The 20,154-nt window shown below is 33.5% G+C and overlaps 1 protein-coding gene across 4 annotated transcripts in view; it reads right to left on the minus strand.

The window, feature by feature from the left end:
- Positions 1 to 16,853, minus strand: part of LOC6038421 (protein sidekick) — a 166,243-nt gene extending 149,390 nt beyond the window's left edge. For 2 of the 4 annotated variants that reach the window (XM_038248884.1, XM_038248889.1), the window contains exon 1: positions 16,288 to 16,853. In XM_038248884.1, coding sequence (XP_038104812.1) covers positions 16,288 to 16,543 — 256 coding nt within the window. In that variant the 5' untranslated portion in view covers positions 16,544 to 16,853. The remainder of the gene's footprint in view (positions 1 to 16,287) is intronic. The other 2 variants (XM_038248904.1, XM_038248897.1) reach the window with 1 other exon arrangement.
- Positions 16,854 to 20,154: the final 3,301 nt, after the last annotated feature.

Genomic DNA, 20,154 nt, shown 5'->3' on the forward strand with positions numbered 1-20,154 from the left:
TTAGCTTAAACTAAATTTAGAGCTATTTTTTTGATACAAAAATTTCCAAATAATAACTATTTCTATTCTTTTGCCTTTCTTACTAAAGAAAGGTATAGGTTTTACTTTAAGCCAGGCCGTCATTTTCATCTTCGTAAATATGTCGATTCAGCGTGAATTTTAAGCGGAAAAATCGTCAAAAAATCACACTGCATCGAATTTCGACGCTTCTATTTGATTCACCTTGACAGAAACTCGTCTATCTCGAATCCTCGAATTTTGAGAAAATAAATTCCGTGGAGGTCGAGTGATGTTCGTGTAAAATTTTGCAAAATTTTGTGTCGCGCCGTTCTCAGCTCCCATAAATCCGATTTCGATTCTTCTGACTGCAGATGAAAGCTAGTGTGCTGAACCTGGGCGAGTTGCCACGCAAATTTCGAAATATCCATCTGTTCTCGGATGCGGCCAGACTTTTCAACAAAATACACAGTTTTCAAATGAAAATATGGTAAATTTTTTTCATTTTCATATTTTTTATTTATCTCAAAAATTGCATTTTTCGAGTTCTACAACCTCCCAAATTTTCATCCAGATCCATAATCTGGTTCTGGAGTTAGAGCCGTTTGATTAACCTACCAAAAGAAAAAATCCTAAAAAGGTAAGCCCACCTGGTGACCTGCCAACATTTTTCATTTCTGATTTTATTCAAAATTTCTTGCTACATTCATAGTACAGACCATGAGTGAGCATCTGAAACAAATTCGACATCGATCGGCAATCCCGATCAATTTTTAGAACGATTTACTTTTTGCCTTTCTTACTAAAGAAAGGTATAGGTTTTACTTTAAGGGGAGAGTGCATGGCCCGGGAGCGCTTTTTTGCTCATCATGGCAGTGCTGCCAGTAAATCAAGTTTGGTTTTTATTAACTCAAATTAATTTTGAGATTTTTTTTATGTCGATTGATCTCAAATTTTGTGAAGAGTCTATGTTGATCATTTTCATGACCGAGTGGCCACTTCACTCTCAGGACCAGTTTCCGTCGGATTCCGTGAATCCGGGTGCGGTCATTTGGTGGATTGTTTCAATCCTAATCATATTACATATCAAATTCCATGAAATTTGTAAGGAATTATTTTGACCACTTTCATGACCAGGTGGCCACTTGTCCACTCCGGAACTGGTTCCGTCGGATTCCGTGAATCCGGGTGCGGTCATTTGGTGGATTGTTTCGATCCCAATCATGTAACATATCAAATGCCCTGAAATTTTGTTAGGAATTATTTTTGACCGCTTTCATGACCAGATGGCCACTTGTCCACGCTGGAACCGGTTCCCATTTGTCCACTCGGAACCCGTTCCGTCGGATTCCGTGAATCCGGGTGCGGTCATTTTGTGGATTGTTTCAATCCTAATCATGTTACATATCAAATTCCATGAAATTTTGTAAGGAATTATTTTTGACCACTTTCATGACCAGGTGGCCACTTGTCCACTCGGAACCGGTTCCGTCGGATTCCGTGAATCCGGGCAGTGGTCATTTGGTGTATTGTTTCAATCCTAATCATGTTACATATCAAATTCCATGAAATTTTGTAAGGAATTATTTTTGACCACTTTCTTGACCAGGTGGCCACTTGTCCACTTCGGAACCGGTTCCGTCGGATTCCGTGAATCCGGGTGCGGTCATTTGGTGGATTGTTTCGATCCCAATCATGTAACATATCAAATGCCCTGAAATTTTGTTAGGATTATTTTTGACCGCTTTCATGACCAGATGGCCACTTGTCCACGCTGGAACCGGTTCCCATTTGTCCACTCCGGAACCCGTTCCGTCGGATTCCGTGAATCCGGGTGCGGTCATTTGGTGTATTGTTTCAATCCTAATCATGTTACATATCAAATTCCATGAAATTTTGTAAGGAATTATTTTTGACCACTTTCTTGACCAGGTGGCCACTTGTCCACTTCGGAACCGGTTCCGTCGGATTCCGTGAATCCGGGTGCGGTCATTTGGTGGATTGTTTCGATCCCAATCATGTAACATATCAAATGCCCTGAAATTTTGTTAGGAATTATTTTTGACCTTTCATGACCAGATGGCCACTTGTCCACGCTGGAACCGGTTCCCATTTGTCCACCTAAACGTTCCGTCGGATTCCGTGAATCCGGGTGCGGTCATTTGGTGGATTGTTTCGATCCCAATCATGTAACATATCAAATGCCCTGAAATTTTGTTAGGAATTATTTTTGACCGCTTTCATGACCAGATGGCCACTTGTCCACGCTGGAACCGGTTCATTTGTCCACTCGGAACCGTTCCGTCGGATTCCGTGAATCCGCGGTCATTTGGTGGATTGTTTCAATCCTAATCATGTTACATATCAAATTCCATGAAATTTTGTAAGGAATTATTTTTGACCACTTTCATGACCAGGTGGCCACTTGTCCACTCCGGAACCGGTTCCGTCGGATTCCGTGAATCCGGGTGCGGTCATTGGTGGATTGTTTCAATCTAATCATGTTATATCAAATTCCATGAAATTTTGTAAGGAAATATTTTTGACCACTTTCATGACCAGGTGGCTACTTGTCCACTCCGGAACCGGTTCCATCGGATTCCGTGAAACCTGTGTTTGATAATTTATAATTTATAATTTTATAATTTTATAATTTTATAATTTTATAATTTTATAATTTTATAATTTTATAATTTTATAATTTTATAATTTTATAATTTTATAATTTTATAATTTTATAATTTTATAATTTTATAATTTTATAATTTTATAATTTTATAATTTTATAATTTTATAATTTTATAATTTTATAATTTTATAATTTTATAATTTTATAATTTTATAATTTTATAATTTTATAATTTTATAATTTTATAATTTTATAATTTTATAATTTTATAATTTTATAATTTTATAATTTTATAATTTTATAATTTTATAATTTTATAATTTTATAATTTTATAATTTTATAATTTTATAATTTTATAATTTTATAATTTTATAATTTTATAATTTTATAATTTTATAATTTTATAATTTTATAATTTTATAATTTTATAATTTTATAATTTATAATTTTATAATTTTATAATTTTATAATTTTATAATTTTATAATTTTATAATTTTATAATTTATAATTTTATAATTTTATAATTTTATAATTTTATAATTTTATAATTTTATAATTTTATAATTTTATAATTTTATAATTTTATAATTTTATAATTTTATAATTTTATAATTTTATAATTTTATAATTTTATAATTTTATAATTTTATAATTTTATAATTTTATAATTTTATAATTTTATAATTTTATAATTTTATAATTTTATAATTTTATAATTTTATAATTTTATAATTTACATAATTTTATAATTTTATAATTTTATAATTTTATAATTTTAATTTTATAATTTTATAATTTTATAATTTTATAATTTTATAATTTTATAATTTTATAATTTATAATTTTATAATTTTATAATTTTATAATTTTATAATTTTATTTATAATTTTATAATTTTATAATTTTATAATTTTATAATTTTATAATTTTATAATTTTATAATTTTATAATTTTATAATTTTATAATTTTATAATTTTATAATTTTATAATTTTATAATTTTTTATAATTTATAATTTTATAATTTTATAATTTTATAATTTTATAATTTTATAATTTTATAATTTTATAATTTTATAATTTTATAATTTTATAATTTTATAATTTTATAATTTTATAATTTTATAATTTTATAATTTTATAATTTTATAATTTTATAATTTTATAATTTTATAATTTTATAATTTTATAATTTTATAATTTTATAATTTTATAATTTTATAATTTTATAATTTTATAATTTTATAATTTTATTTTATAATTTTATAATTTTATAATTTTATAATTTTATAATTTTATAATTTTATAATTTTATAATTTTATAATTTTATAATTTTATAATTTTATAATTTTATAATTTTATAATTTTATAATTTTATAATTTTATAATTTTATAATTTTATAATTTTATAATTTTATAATTTTATAATTTTATAATTTTATAATTTTATAATTTTATAATTTTATAATTTTATAATTTTATAATTTTATAATTTTATAATTTTATAATTTTATAATTTTATAATTTTATAATTTTATAATTTTATAATTTTATAATTTATAATTTTATAATTTTATAATTTTATAATTTTATAATTTTATAATTTTATAATTTTATAATTTTATAATTTTATAATTTTATAATTTTATAATTTTATAATTTTATAATTTTATAATTTTATAATTTTATAATTTTATAATTTTATATAATTTTATAATTTTATAATTTTATAATTTTATAATTTTATAATTTTATAATTTTATAATTTTATAATTTTATAATTTTATAATTTTATAATTTTATAATTTTATAATTTTATAATTTTATAATTTTATAATTTTATAATTTTATAATTTTATAATTTTATAATTTTATAATTTTATAATTTTATAATTTTATAATTTTATAATTTTATAATTTTATAATTTTATAATTTTATAATTTTATAATTTTATAATTTTATAATTTTATAATTTATAATTTTATAATTTTATAATTTTATAATTTTATAATTTTATAATTTTATAATTTTATAATTTTATAATTTTATAATTTTATAATTTTATAATTTTATAATTTTATAATTTTATTATTTTATAATTTTATAATTTTATAATTTTATAATTTTATAATTTTATAATTTTATAATTTTATAATTTTATAATTTTATAATTTTATAATTTTATAATTTTATAATTTTATAATTTTATAATTTTATAATTTTAAAATTTTATAATTTTATAATTTTATAATTGAGGGGTAACGGTTGTTTCCTCTCACCCAGTCGGCCTGGGTTCGATCCCAGAAGGTCCTGGTGGGATTTTTCGAGACGAGGTTTAGGAAGTAAATGTCGGCCCCTGTCTATCCTAAAGGTTAGGTCGTTTGCTCAGTCAAGGTGTCGCTTCCTGGGTCCTGTCTCGGTGGAGTCACAGGTAGGCACACATATGGAAGTAATGTAAGCAAATTTGGTAACTCTGTTTGAATTTGACAACATTTCGACAAAATCGTCTTTTTTTTTCGATTTCGAACAACAATGTTATCGATTTTGAAAACATTTGCAACGAAATCGACAAAAATGTTGACGATTTTCAAATAATTTCCATGTTGTCGAATTCATCAACACAGAGTTACCGGTTTTACTTACAGGATTTCTATCCGTGCAGTTGGACTCGCAATCCAAAGGTCGTCAATCCCAGGGTGGATGAAAGCTTAGGTGTAAATAGAGGTTTGCAATTACTTCAACAATCAAGCCTTCGGACACCTAGTTTCAAATAGGAATCTCGGAATCGAGAACGCCAAGTCACAGTGGGATAAAATCGGGAAAGGCAATTACGTCCACAATGCGGCTGGTTCGGCCAAGAAATTTGTTATGTAAAAAAGTCGATTGGTCAAAAATAATTCCTTTCGAAATTTCATGACATTTGATATGCAGCATAATGAGGTTCGGAACAATCCGCCAAATGACCGCACACGGGTTCCACGGAATCCGGCAGAACCGGTTCCGGTGAGGCCAAGTGGCCACCTGGTCATGAAAATGATCAAACTCATTTCCTTTCGAAATTTCATGGCATTTGATATGCAGCATAATGAGGTTCGGAACAATCCGCCAAATGACCGCACACAGGTTCCACGGAATCCGGCAGAACCGGTTCCGGCGAGGCCAAGTGGCCACCTGGTCATGAAAATGATCAAACTCATTTCCTTTCGAAATTTCATGGCATTTGATATGCAGCATAATGAGTTTCGGAACAATCCGCCAAATGACCGCACACGGGTTCCACGGAATCCGGCAGAACCGGTTCCGGTGAGGCCAAGTGGCCACCTGGTCATGAAAATGGTCAAACTTATTTCCTTTCGAAATTTCATGACATTTGATATGCAGCATAACAATGTTTGGACCAATCCACCAAATGACCGCACACAGGTTCCACGGAATCCGGCAGAACCGGTTCCGGTGAGGCCAAGTGGCCACCTGGTCATGAAAGTGGTCAAAAATAATTCCTTTCGAAATTTCATGACATTTGATATGCAGCATAATAATGTTTGGACCAATCCACCAAATGACCGCACACAGGTTCCACGGAATCCGGCAGAACCGGTTCCGGCGAGGCCAAGTGGCCACCTGGTCATGAAAATGATCAAACTCATTTCCTTTCGAAATTTCATGGCATTTGATATGCAGCATAATGAGGTTCGGAATAATCCGTCAAATGACTGCACACGGGTTCCACGGAATCCGGCGGAACCGGTTCCGGTGACGCCAAGTGGCCACCTGGTCAAAAAAGTGGTCAAAAATAATTCCTTTCGAAATTTCATGGCATTTGACATGCAGCATAATGAGTTTCGGAACAATCCGCCAAATGACCGCACACAGGTTCCACGGAATCCGGCGGAACCGGTTCCGGCGAGGCCAAGTGGCCACCTGGTCATGAAAATGATCAAACTCATTTCCTTTCGAAATTTCATGGCATTTGATATGCAGCATAATGAGGTTCGGAACAATCCGCCAAATGACCGCACAGGTTCCACGGAATCCGGCAGAACCGGTTCCGGCGAGGCCAAGTACCTGGTCATGAAAATGATCAAACTCATTTCCTTTCGAAATTTCATGGCATTTGATATGCCGCATAATGAGGTTCGGAACAATCCGCCAAATAACCGCACACGGGTTCCACGGAATCCGGCAGAACCGGTTCCGGTGAGGCCAAGTGGCCACCTGGTCATGAAAATGGTCAAACTTATTTCCTTTCGAAATTTCATGACATTTGATATGCAGCATAACAATGTTTGGACCAATCCACCAAATGACCGCACACAGGTTCCACGGAATCCGGCAGAACCGGTTCCGGCGAGGCCAAGTGGCCACCTGGTCATGAAAATGATCAAACTTATTTCCTTTCGAAATTTCATGGCATTTGATATGCAGCATAATGAGGTTCGGAATAATACGTAAAATGACCGCACACGGAATCCGGCGGAACCGGTTCCGGTGAGGCCAAGTGGCCACCTGGTCATGAAAGTGGTCAAAAATAATTCCTTTCGAAATTTCATGGCATTTGATATGCAGCATAGTGAGGTTTGGACCAATCCGCCAAATAACCGCACACAGGTTTCACGGAATCCGGCGGAACCGGTTCCGGCGAGCCAAGTGGCCACCTGGTCATGACAGTGGCCAGAAAAATTTCCTTTCAAAATTTTAAAATTGAAAAAATGAGTTCATTTGAGGAAAAAAAATGGTTTTTGTTCAAGTCACATTCCTCAAAACTTTATTCAATCTCGTTGGAAAACAATCTGGCAGCACTTCCTTTTCAAGCGCTTTGCTGTGTCAAAACGTAAACATTCCAACATAAATGAAATTGATTTTTTTTTACAAAATGGATAGTTCTGTAAGTTTTTGGTATACAATGGTATACTTTCTATACATCAAATTGAAGGGAATTGTCTAAACTAAAACCTGTCGGGACCAGTTTTCCCAAAAAATGGTTTTGTTTTCTGCTACACGAAGGGAACTTGGCAAAATGTTACGTTCATCAAAAGTTGTTTACAAAATACATATTTCTATGAGCTAGAGATTACCAACAAAGCTCATATTTGCACAAGACATACTCTGAAATGTCCTCTAGGCCCGGTCGGGATTAGTTTTGCGAAAACTTTAAACGTTTTCGAGAAATTTGAATTTTAGTAAAAAGTTCCCGGGTGATGCACTCAATCGTTAAGCCAGGCCGTCATTTTCATCTTCGTAAATATGTCGATTCAGCGTGAATTTTAAGCGGAAAAATCGTCAAAAAATCACACTGCATCGAATTTCGTCGCTTCGTCGCCAAGTCAACAAGTTGTCAAGTTGTGCTTCGAATACTGGCGCGAGAATGCTGGCGCATATTTGCTTTCGACTTATACTCGTTTGTAGTTTTTTGTAGTAGCTTGTCTACAACATGTAAGATATCGTAGCTTTTCGGTTTCTTTTGCTCTGTCCTTTTTTGCATAACTGTCCAATGTTTATTTAAAAACTTTTGTGACATAGGACATTCATCCGGCTACAATCAATTTGTTTCCCGTGCGCTCCTAAAAACGCCTAAATGTAGACTTCATTTGTCGTAAGTTTATCTAACAGGGTTCATTGGATTCCAATAGGAGCTTTCCAAGCTTTTCATCGTTTATATCGTTTTCAATGTTTTCAATGCTGGCGACTCCCTGTTCAACTTTCGTTGGGTTTGGTCGTCTTTCGAGCTAGCTTAGCGCGTTTTTGACGGTGTTTTGTTAACTTTCGCCGACGGCCATGGCGGCGGCCGCGACGGTGGAGAGTGAGTGGACGGAGCACAGGGCTGAGAATGGAAGGACGTTCTACTGGAACGCGGCCTTGAGGAAAAGTGTGTGGGAGAAACCGGACGGGTTTCAACCCAAGACGCAGGCGGCGACGGGCATGGAGGTGGAAGACTCCGAAGGAGGAGGAGAGGACGGGGGCGAATTTCGTCCCGTGATCAAGGTTCGGCGCAGGAAGGCTAAGGAGGAGATCAACGTCGGTGATGGCCAGGAAGTGGAGAAACTGCTCAGCAACAACAAGTTCAGCCCGCTAGCGGAGGAGAGCAACAACAACAACAATGCGAACCCAGCAGCAGAAAAAACCATCCCCGTGGTACCAGCAACCGGCAAGTCGGCCGGGGAGAAGAAGCAGCCGCCGCTGGTGGTGAAAGAAACGAGCTTCGCCCGCCTTGCGAAGGTGATGTCGACATGTGATGTCCAGCCGGAACACAAACTGACGCGGTACGGCACAAAAATTACGTGCTTCTCGAGCGACGACTTCGACACGGTGCAAGCCCACCTGACGAAGAACAAGGTGCAGTTCTACACGCACGGAAAGCGCAGTGCGAGACCGCACCGGGTAGTAATGCGAGGTCTCCCGAACGTGGAACCGGATTACATCAAGGAGCTGCTCAAGACGGAACATCAGCTGGACGTCTTGGCAGTACGCCATCAGGCGGAAGCAGCAGCTTCCCGCCATCGATGAGACGCCTTTCATCGTGCTCTTTCCCAAGGGGCACCAGTCTGAAGGAGTTGAGTAGCAAGGTAAAGAAAGTGGGACCAGTCGTCGTCCGGTGGGTGGCCTACCGGAACAAAGAACCGCACGTGACCCAGTGCAAGAACTGCTTGCAGTTCGGTCACGGAACCAGTAACTGCCATCTGAAGCCCAGGTGCAGCAGCTGTGGGGGTGCCCACAGCACGGAAAAGTGCAAAGCAGAAGACGGAAGCCAAGAAGTGTGTCAACTGCTCTGGATCTCACGAGGGTCTGGACCGCAGCTGTCCCAAACGTGCGCAGTTCATCCAGTCGAGGCAGCAGGCGTCCAAGCCGAAGCCGCCAGCATGGAAGAAGGACAAACAGACTCCTGCAGGAGCCGTGTTTACCGCGGCGGATTTTCCTCCGCTACCTGGAGCGGTACCGGAAGATAAACATCCTCGTCCCGCAGGAAGAAGTCAAGGAAATACTGGCGCCGACGCCGGTGCAACCCCGAAGGAGCAACAAGGTGAACGGATGCTGTACAGCGAGTCGGAGCTGTGGGCCATTTACCGAGAATACAGAGTTCGCTTGAGGCAGTGCAAGACACCCGAGGAACAGATTGACGTGATCGCACACTTGCTGACACATGGCACGAGAAAATGATCATCTGATTCAGTTACGTTTTTTTTTTTTTTTTTTTATTATTTATTATTTGTAGTATTTTTGATCCTCGGTCCTAACCTGGTCGTAGCACCTAAAAGGACCTAATAAAAATAAGTTGTGAAGAAAAAAAAAATGCTGGCGACGCCAATGGCTTTCTACCTAAGGTTCTCGCGATTGAGTGTGTAGTGGTGCGGTTGTTGAAAATAGCTATCTCTGACTCTGTCACTTTCTTAGAAGCTTCTTAGGCTAGCTTCCCTGCACCGTGCGGCACACGCGGTTCACCGAAGCTAAAAAACCAAAACCGCGGTGTGCATTGTCACTGGCGCATGGGAAGCTATGATCGCGTTTGTCATAAACGCTTGTTTGATTACAAACGTACAAGCATATTGTACGATAGAATTAATTCTTTTGGTGAAAATTGCGTTTTTTATTTCTTTTGGAAATCATATCATTTATAATACTTTGCTTTCATCATAAGGCTTTCTTTTGTGCTGACGTTATAAATAAACAAAGTCGATGTTATGAATTGAAAAAAGTTCTACCATTGTTTTATTCTTTAGTAAGAAAGGCTCTATCTCACCCCAGGTGGGATTAAATCGGGTTTTTTTATAAAAAAATGTTCGTTTTATTTCAAGATGGTTTCTGTTTTAACACAATATTATGATTAGATTGTCCATTTTTTGAATCGTCACTTTTCATTTCGTGCTTCTGTCATTTTATGCACCGTAAATCAAGGTTATTCAAAATTTGTTGATTCTATTTCTTTTCTCAAGTTTGTTTCATGAACCAAAGGCATCAATTCTCTCATCTTCTGACAAAATGTATTATCTTCTGGTTTGTACAATTGGTTAGAAATGACTTATTTTTGCTTTTTGAAAAATTTTGACGACATTTAAACCGGGGGGATGGCAACCCTATTCCGACCAAAGCAAACTGACAACAATCGACATTAGCACGGTTGTCAAATGAGAGCCCACAACAAAAGCACTAGCTGTCAAATGGTAGCCCATAACAAATCATTGTTTGGGTTTTTTATTTTCAAATTTCCCGCAATTCAATCGATAAATACCTGAAAAAAAGCACGTGAATTGTGTTGCTGATGTGTTCTATCATATCCTTGGAGATTTCATCCCAATATTGGCTGAAAATTCATATCGAAAAAAGTGATTTTCTGTTTACCTTTTGCTTTTTTCTTTTGGTCGATCAAACAGTGCGCCCGTACACTGTGAATCGGCATTACACATTTTTCAGTTTGGTTTTACACATTTGCATGGGACTTTTGAGTTTAACCAGGATAACACACTTCGTGTTACCAAAGTAATATGAATAATACTGATTCTGAGTGTTTGTTATCTGAACTTCCAAGATGGCGGCTTCTTCGCTACCCCCTGATTTAAACAGAATTGACAGATACACGCTGATGTGATACAGAACAAGATGTGGGTAAACATAAGATTTGTTTCGTGTAAAATAACTAGTTAACCTTTTTTTCATATTATGAAAACATGGTTAATTGTTCGTAAAACTGTGTCACCAACTAATAACCACATTCAACGGCACGAAACTGTCAACCGTTCCGGCAAACTGCTGCCCCCAAAAGTACACACACTTAATTTTAAAAACTAACCTTTCAGATCAACAATCTCGCCCGCTGTATGTTACACACTGCCGTGACAAAGGTTCACTTCTAGACTTTTTTTTGTTCTACCCACTTCTGCCCCCCCCTCCCCAACATTGTGTACGCGACAACAAACCCCGCGGAAAAGGGCTTCGTGCCGGCGAATAAAGTTAAGGGTGCAGGCCGCGCTTCTCGAGAAATTGAGCCACTAATAACCATCAAGCTTCTTTTTTTTTTCGTGCACTTCATGTCGTATGCAAATTTAACCTGCCCCTGTAATTACACTCCGCAAGAAGAAGAACCCCCTGGAAAAATAGGTTAATTTTTAAGGCGCTCACCAAAACGAAGCAAAAACAAAGCGCCTTCCACACGAAGGAAGAAATTGTTCCCCACATCCGGTTATTCAATTTGGCCGATTTAGCAGAGGATGTAAACCATTACTTGAAGTTTCTCGATAAGAATCCGCTCCCTCCTACTAACTTGAAATCACTTTGATTGCAACGCCACCGGGCGGTGTTGAAATTGCGATAAATTTCCATACAAAACGAACCGGCGCGTCGCCGCCTAGCGGCGAAATTGCTAAACCCCCGAAAGTAGGCAGAAGAACAGCGCAGCGCAATTCAGAAACGTCTTGAAAGGTATAATTTGCACACTTTTTTGTTTTGGTCGGAAAAGGTATGATAAATAACTGGCCCCCCAAAAAGTTGCTAACCTTAAAAGTGGGTTCGGAACCAGGCGTTTGAGGTTATGTTGTGTGAAGGAAGAGGGTGGTAATAACGCTGTGCTGCATAATGCATACATGCTGGGGCCAAATTGGTACAAGTACACACTCCACTTGGGTGGTTTGCACGGTTTGCTGAATTGTCGGAATTGAGGTTAGGAAAGGTTCTTTGAAAATGTCAAAGTGCCATAATGGCGCTCACTGTAGCTGTCAAAGTAGCTATAATGACGATTTAAAAACAAAAAAAAAACAACTCATTTGTAGCAACAAAAACAATCACGCTTAACGAACTCGAATGTTTTGACAGAAGTGTCTTCATCACAGACGCGCAATACAAAGCACTGCTGTCAACGTTTCGAGCGGGAAACATTTTTACCCACATTTGCGTACGACACAGATTGCTCCACTTTCGAGAAAAAAGTCATGGCATGTTCTTCTAAGAAATATTCCAAAACATGCACTCGAGTGCCATAAATTTCTGCACTCCCAGAAGAAAGCTAAAGCAAAAACGGGAAAACATATCGTTGTCACCTCTTGGGCTGAGATATTAAGGGACCAAATAGCAATCCCATTAGGCATATGGGTTTTTCCGAAGATTTTTTCTTGTTATGCTTGCACCCGAAATTGGACACCCTTTCCTTACGTTACTGACTGGATGTGGATGTCGTAGCCCAGAACAAATCGAATCATCTTCCCATTATGCAGACACGCCAGAAGTTGGGATGGAGAGAGAGAAAAATATTTTTTTCCCGGGATGCATGTCTGTTTACTTTCACCCAGCATAGTTTTGTGACCCTTTTGTTGGCGTCGACTTCCCACTCCCGGATTCTAGGTTACACGAACATGTTTTTTTCTGTTCTTTCATCAAATTTCGAGCAAAACTAACGCAAATGTGTACTGCGGCCGCCATTATGGCAAGTTTGACTGGTGACAGCAACTGTTGAGGAAGCCATAATGGCGAAATGCATCGATTGACGCAACTGTCAGATTTGCCATAATGGCGATTGATCATTTCCAATTGTCCCTCTTAAAATCATTTGTTATTTTGAAGCCTTAGTGGCGAATCAGCAAACTACGAAACTGTCAGATTTGCCATAATGGAAAAAGCATTTTCTGAGCTTTTCTATTTTTACATTTTAAAATTCTTAAATTCTATTAATTTTGAAAAAAATATTTTTGAATTATTAAATTTCAAATTTATTGATTTTTTTATATATTTTTGTATTCATGCATTTGTCATTTTTGTAATTTTTGTTATTTTTGTCAATTTTGTCAATATTGTCAATTTTGTCAATTTTGTCAATTTGGTCAATTTGGTCAATTTTGCCAATTTTGTCAATTTTGTCAATTTTGTCACTTTTGTCACTTTTGTCACTTTTGTCACTTTTGTCACTTTTGTCACTTTTGTCACTTTTGTCACTTTTGTCACTTTTGTCACTTTTGTCACTTTTGTCACTTTTGTCACTTTTGTCACTTTTGTCACTTTTGTCACTTTTGTCACTTTTGTCACTTTTGTCACTTTTGTCACTTTTGTCACTTTTGTCACTTTGTCACTTTTGTCACTTTTGTCACTTTTGTCACTTTTGTCACTTTTTGTCAATTTTGTCATTTTTGTGTTTTTGGACATTTTTGTAAACTTTGTAAATTTTATAAATTTTGTAAATTTTGTAAATTTTGTAAATTTTGTAAATTTTGTAAATTTTGTAAATTTTGTAAATTTTGTAAATTTTGTAAATTTTGTAAATTTTGTAAATTTTGTAAATTTTGTAAATTTTGTAAATTTTGTAAATTTTGTAAATTTTGTAAATTTTGTAAATTTTGTAAATTTTGTAAATTTTGTAAATTTTGTAATTTTGTAAATTTTGTAAATTTTGTAAATTTTGTAAATTTTGTAAATTTGTAAATTTTGTAAATTTTGTAAATTTTGTAAATTTTGTAAATTTGTAAATTTTGTAAATTTTGTAAATTTTGTAAATTTTGTAAATTTTGTAAATTTTGTAAATTTTGTAAATTTTGTAAATTTTGTAAATTTTGTAAATTTTGTAAATTTTGTAAATTTTGTAAATTTTGTAAATTTTGTAAATTTTGTAAATTTTGTAAATTTTGTAAATTTTGTAAATTTTGTAAATTTTGTAAATTTTGTAAATTTTGTAAATTTTGTAAATTTTGTAAATTTTGTAAATTTTGTAAATTTTGTAAATTTTGTAAATTTTGTAAATTTTGTAAATTTTGTAAATTTTGTAAATTTTGTAAATTTTGTAAATTTTGTAAATTTTGTAATTTTGTAAATTTTATGAATTTTGTAAATTTTGTAAATTTTGTAAATTTTGTAAATTTTGTAAATTTTGTAAATTTTGTAAATTTTGTAAATTTTGTAAATTTGTAAATTTTGTAAATTTTGTAAATTTTGTAAATTTTGTAAATTTTGTAAATTTGTAAATTTTGTAAATTTTGTAAATTTTGTAAATTTTGTAAATTTTGTAAATTTTGTAAATTTTAAATTTTGTAAATTTTGTAAATTTGTAAATTTTGTAAATTTTGTAAATTTTGTAAATTTTGTAAATTTTGTAAATTTTGTAAATTTTGTAAATTTTGTAAATTTTGTAAATTTTGTAAATTTTGTAAATTTTGTAAATTTTGTAAATTTTGTAAATTTTGTAAATTTTGTAAATTTTGTAAATTTGTAAATTTAGTAAATTTAGTAAATTTAGTAAATTTTTAAATTTTGTAAATTTTGTAAATTTTGTAAATTTTGTAAATTTTGTAAATTTTGTAAATTTTGTAAATTTTGTAAATTTTGTAAATTTTGTAAATTTTGTAAATTTTGTAAATTTTGTAAATTTTGTAAATTTTGTAAATTTTGTAAATTTTGTAAATTTTGTAAATTTTATAAATTTTGTAAATTTTGTAAATTTTGTAAATTTTGTACATTTTGTAAATTTTGTCAATTTTGTAAATTTTGTCAATTTTGTAAATTTTGTCAATTTTGTAAATTTTGTCAATTTTGTCAATTTTGGCAATTTGTCAATTTTGTCAATAATTTTGTCAATTTTGTCAATTTTGACAATTTTGTCAATTTTGTCAATTTTTGTATTTTTTGTCAAAATGACCATTATGGCAAATCTGACAGTTGCGCCAGTTGACGCCGTCCGCCATTATGGCAAATCTGACAGTTACTTTCAACCTTTGTTTTCAAGTGTTTTGGGTCGCAAAATGCGATCAGCATCTTCAGTGACAGTAATTTGAACCAGTTGTCCTAACTTGAACAACAAGAATATGCTTTCTTCAAGTCTTTTTTCCAGAATCTGTCTTTTTGTGCGGTCGCCCTCACATGTTGCCATTCAAAAGGCAAAACACAACACATGACATGATGCCATCTCATAAATGTATGTCTCTTCCATTTCTTCCTACCTTTTTTTCGAGAAGATGAAGCTGAGGAGGAAACAAAGCAGATGGCATTCCTCACACAAGTGGACATGATTTATACTTTGTTTCATGTTGCATCTCTCCGTAGAGGTGCACCCGGAGTCTGTTCAGCAAAGTTATGTTCGGAGCTTATAGAATGAGAGTCTCGTCCTCAGTTATTGATGGCATAAACCGGAGATCTCTTCCAGACCTGAAAAGACCCGGACAAATATTGCCAACGTGGCCAACAATTACCCCAATCGTCGTCCATTTTGGCCTTTGTAACGCTACACAGTCGAGTCAAATCGAGAAAGGCCTTCCGAAATGAAACTTTAAATGGCCCACCACCACCACCAGTTGCTGCACAGCCTCGGAGGTTGATTGATTGGTCGTCTCTACGTACTACACACATGGTTGGTCTGACGAGCCGGTCCAAGGTGAGCCACTTTCCATGGAGCGATTCAACGAAAAGACCGGCTGTTCGGTTCAGAGACTCGGTTCGTTCAGGAAAGTAGGGAAGACAGATTCAATCGTTATCTTTCTTTGAACAATCAGGAATTCTTCTATTGAAATGCTCCTTTTCAAATTTTGAAGTTGGGCCCATGCAGCAAAAACCGAGTTTAAACTCACAACTTAGAATATTCATTTGAGCGTGTAGCAATTTTGACAGTTCTGAGTAGTTTTGTTCCAAACTAGGAAATGACTCATTTTAACACAATCGCGAATAAACAAAACAATCCATCAAACGCGTAAACTAACCTGCAAAAACCGACGGGGTTCCACCGAGCAGCGCCACTATCGCCACGAACGCCAATCCCGCTGATAACCGGGCCGCACCCATTAGGGATCGAGGTCGTCTGCCGGTTCTACGCATTATCACTGCTCTCGTTGAGTTACTGCTGCTGCTGCTGCAACTATTACCGCTTCTTCTTCCTTTCCCAGTAGCTGTCGCACCCCGCACTTCCCCCTCTTCCAACATGGCCGCCGGATGTCCTAGTCGTTCGTGAGCTTCCATTTCCAAGAACCCTATTGCACACTTTCTTCCTGGCGATGATTCACTGCCATATTTGATTCGGCTTTGCCAATTAGAACCCAACTTCACCTAACCTCAACGCGACAAATGTAACACTTCTGCCTTCTTATCGCGCACCTTGGGTACTTATCTAGCTACCCGAACTTGGGGTAGATAACACAAAATCAACAAACTGCACCACACTCACGGCGTAATTAAACAGCGACAACGCTTCTTTTTTCCGTGATCACACTTTGTTTCGAGAGCCTTTTCCTCACAACCGGTACTCGAATTGTAGCTTTTCGAGGGTTTCACAACGCGGTACTACGTTGGTACTTGTTACCTCCGAGTTGATTATTTAGTAGGACTTATCTGTGGAAAAGGAAAAAAGAGGTAGAGATAAAAATGATGGTCTATTTGAGAAAAGATTGCTACATCTAATTATCAGTGCAAATAGAATTTATCTCTTGGTGAGCACACTTCGGGGAGGCCTACTTTCAAATAATTAAATTCATTTTGAGTAACCTTGTGGATGGTTTTTGATAAAAAAAAATTGGCCTGGATCGGATTGCACAATTTGTTTTTAAAATATTCGTTTAAAATATAGATTATATACAATCATAAATTGCACATTATTTTCCAATTTTTAAAATGTAAAATTTCAGAAAAATGTTATGCTCAAATCACTCAAATTAAAAACTTTATTTTAGAAATTTTGAAATTTTCATGTTTTTGAATTTTAGAAACTTAGATTATTAGAATAGAAAAATTTAAGAATTGAAGAATATTAGAATTTTAGAATCTTAGAATTTCTGAAATTTAAAATTTTAGAAAATGTTTGTGCTCAAATCGCTCAAATTAAAAACTTTATTCTAGGAACTTTCATGTTTTAAAAAATTTAGAAACTTAGATTTTAGGCTAGAAAAATTTCATAATTTAAGAATATTAGAGTTTAAGAAACTTAGAAACTTGTTTTTTTTAAATAGAAAAAAATAGAATTGAAGAATATTAGAACATAAGGACCTCAGAATTTTAGAAATTTAACATTTTAGAATTCGAGAATAGTAGAATTTTATTTATTTAATATAAAAGAATTTGGTAAACCCCTCATAATTTAAAATTTTCAGAATTTGTGAATGTTTGTCGATAGTACATTAGTATCATTAACCGATTTATTAAAAAAAAAAAAAAAAAAAAAACCAAATTTTAATTCAAAACTGTAAAAAGTTAAAATTTTAGAAAATGAAGCATGAAGCTCACGCACAAATTTAAAGAAATATTCGATAGATTTTGAAATTTATTAATTTAAGAAGCTTAGATTTCTAGAATTAAAAATTTTCAGCATTTAAGAACTATTCAGAATTTAAGAAACGAAGAATATAAGAATTGAGGAATTATAGCATTTGACAAACTTTCAATTTTTGAAATTTGACATTTCAGAATTCGAGAATCTTAGAATTTGTTTTTTATTTCAAAATTGTAGAATTGTGTAGCCCTTATTTTTTTAATTTTCATAATTTAAAAATTTAAGAATGCGTGAATGTTTAATTTTAAGGATTTTAGAATTTTTTGAATAAAAACTCCGGAATTTGAAAATTTTAAGATTTCTGATTTTTAACTTTTTGGAATTGAATTTTAGAATTTTATTTTTTAAATATTTCAGAATTTGAGAATATAGAATTTTAAAATTTAAGGAAAAAATCAAAGCTCTAAGTCTCAAATCGTACCAAATTTTATGTTCTTTTAAAGAAATTTGAATTTGGAATTCTAATTTAAGAACTGTTTAGAATTAAGAATCTCGGAATTTAAGAATACTAGAATTTATGAAACGTAGAACCATAGAAATTACGAATATTAGAATTTTGTAATCTTAGAATTTCAGAAATTAAGCATTTTAAATTCACAGAGTTTTAAAAATTTCAAAGGAACTTCGAAACCCCTAGATTTTAATATTTAAGAAATGTTAAATAGTGAAGAATTTTGAAGTATAAAAATTCGTGAATGTTTGAATTTTAGGATTTCAGAATTTAGGAATCTAACTAAAATTAACTCAAAACTGTCAGCAATATTTTTTAATGGAATTAAGCTTTTAGTACATTTTAAATATTTCAAAATGTTGAAAAAAACTAGTTTTTAAATTTTAGAAATTATGATTTTATGAATTGAAGAATTTAAAAAATCAAAAATGGATTAGAATTTTAGATTTACAGAAATTAAGCATATTTTTCATAGAATTTTAAAACTGTAGGATTTTTGATTTCAGAATTAAGAATTTATAAATATTGGTTCATATATATTTCAGAAGTTAAAAATATATAATTTAATAACTTTATAATAAGAATCATAAAAAAGTTAACTAAAATCTGGAAAAAATAAAAACAATCTGAAACCGTACTATTTTTTTTATTTCAAAATATAAAATAATCCAAATATTTCGAAATATAAAATAAGAATCTATGACATTTCCCCGAAACTCACATTCCCGAAGAGACATTTCCCCGAATTCCACATCTCCGAAAAGACACTTCCCGAATGGCCACTTCCCCTAATTTTCCACATCCCTGAAAATCATTTTCCCGAATGACCATATCCCCGAACGGCCATTTCCCAGAACGCCACTTCCCCGAAACCGGTCAGGCGGGTATGGCCGTTGCCCAGAACCGCGCGCGTCCACAATTGAACGTTAAAAAAATCCGAGCTTCACTTGAATTTTGAATATTCAAATTGATGTAAGTGCGACAACTGGCCAGAGGGATTTCAGGTCAGAAAGTGTTTGACACACGTTCAGGCCCGACTACCGCAAAAATTTGTAATTGTTACTCGGGACCTTGGCAACCAAAATCAACCAAACTTCGGGACAATGCACAGAATGGTCAACCAAACAAAACGTGTTTGGCTCTATTTTTCGTTCATTCAAGGCCAAACATTAAAACGCGTTTTTCTCGGAACGTCAAAAAGCGACAAACGACAAGATAACACAACAAGGTCGATTTGATACATTGGTCATTTCGCAAAAAAATGCATTTAGTTGAAAATCAAAATACAGTCATGACTCGATTATCCGAAGGCCTTGTCAAAAGTTTACATAATCGAATAATAAAAAATTGTTTAGTCGTCTTTTTTTTGGCTGTCGAGTCCCTGAACTACTTTAAAGTGATTTAGTAATTTTAAATCTAAAATGGCGGTGATGAAATATTCAAAAAATGCATTTTGTAATTCAATAATCAACTATTTAGATTTGATTGAAACAGTTGGTCGCAGAACTCGAATTGGACGTAAAAAAAATAAAAAAAATTGTTCATGGCCTTCATCCAGCTAAAATTGATAAAGACAAATCAGTTCAGTTAAACAAAATCTAGAACAAACTGAATCCTGCGCATCGAGTTGTCGCATAAAGCTATCGTTGCTGTACAATCCTTACCACGTAGATACCGTTTTGGAAAATTGTCCTTTGCTGAAAATCGCCGCTACAAAAAAAATCTTTTTTTTTATGGAACGTGGATGATCTCAATACCCCGCACTCTTGAAGCATCTGCGTGGTTTATGGATGGCCTTCTACGGTTTTAATCTTAAAAAACACGTAGGAGAATTTAATATTAACGTCAAACCTTTAT

Source organism: Culex quinquefasciatus, chromosome 1 (assembly GCF_015732765.1).
Source record: "Culex quinquefasciatus strain JHB chromosome 1, VPISU_Cqui_1.0_pri_paternal, whole genome shotgun sequence".
Lineage (NCBI taxonomy): Eukaryota > Metazoa > Arthropoda > Insecta > Diptera > Culicidae > Culex > Culex quinquefasciatus.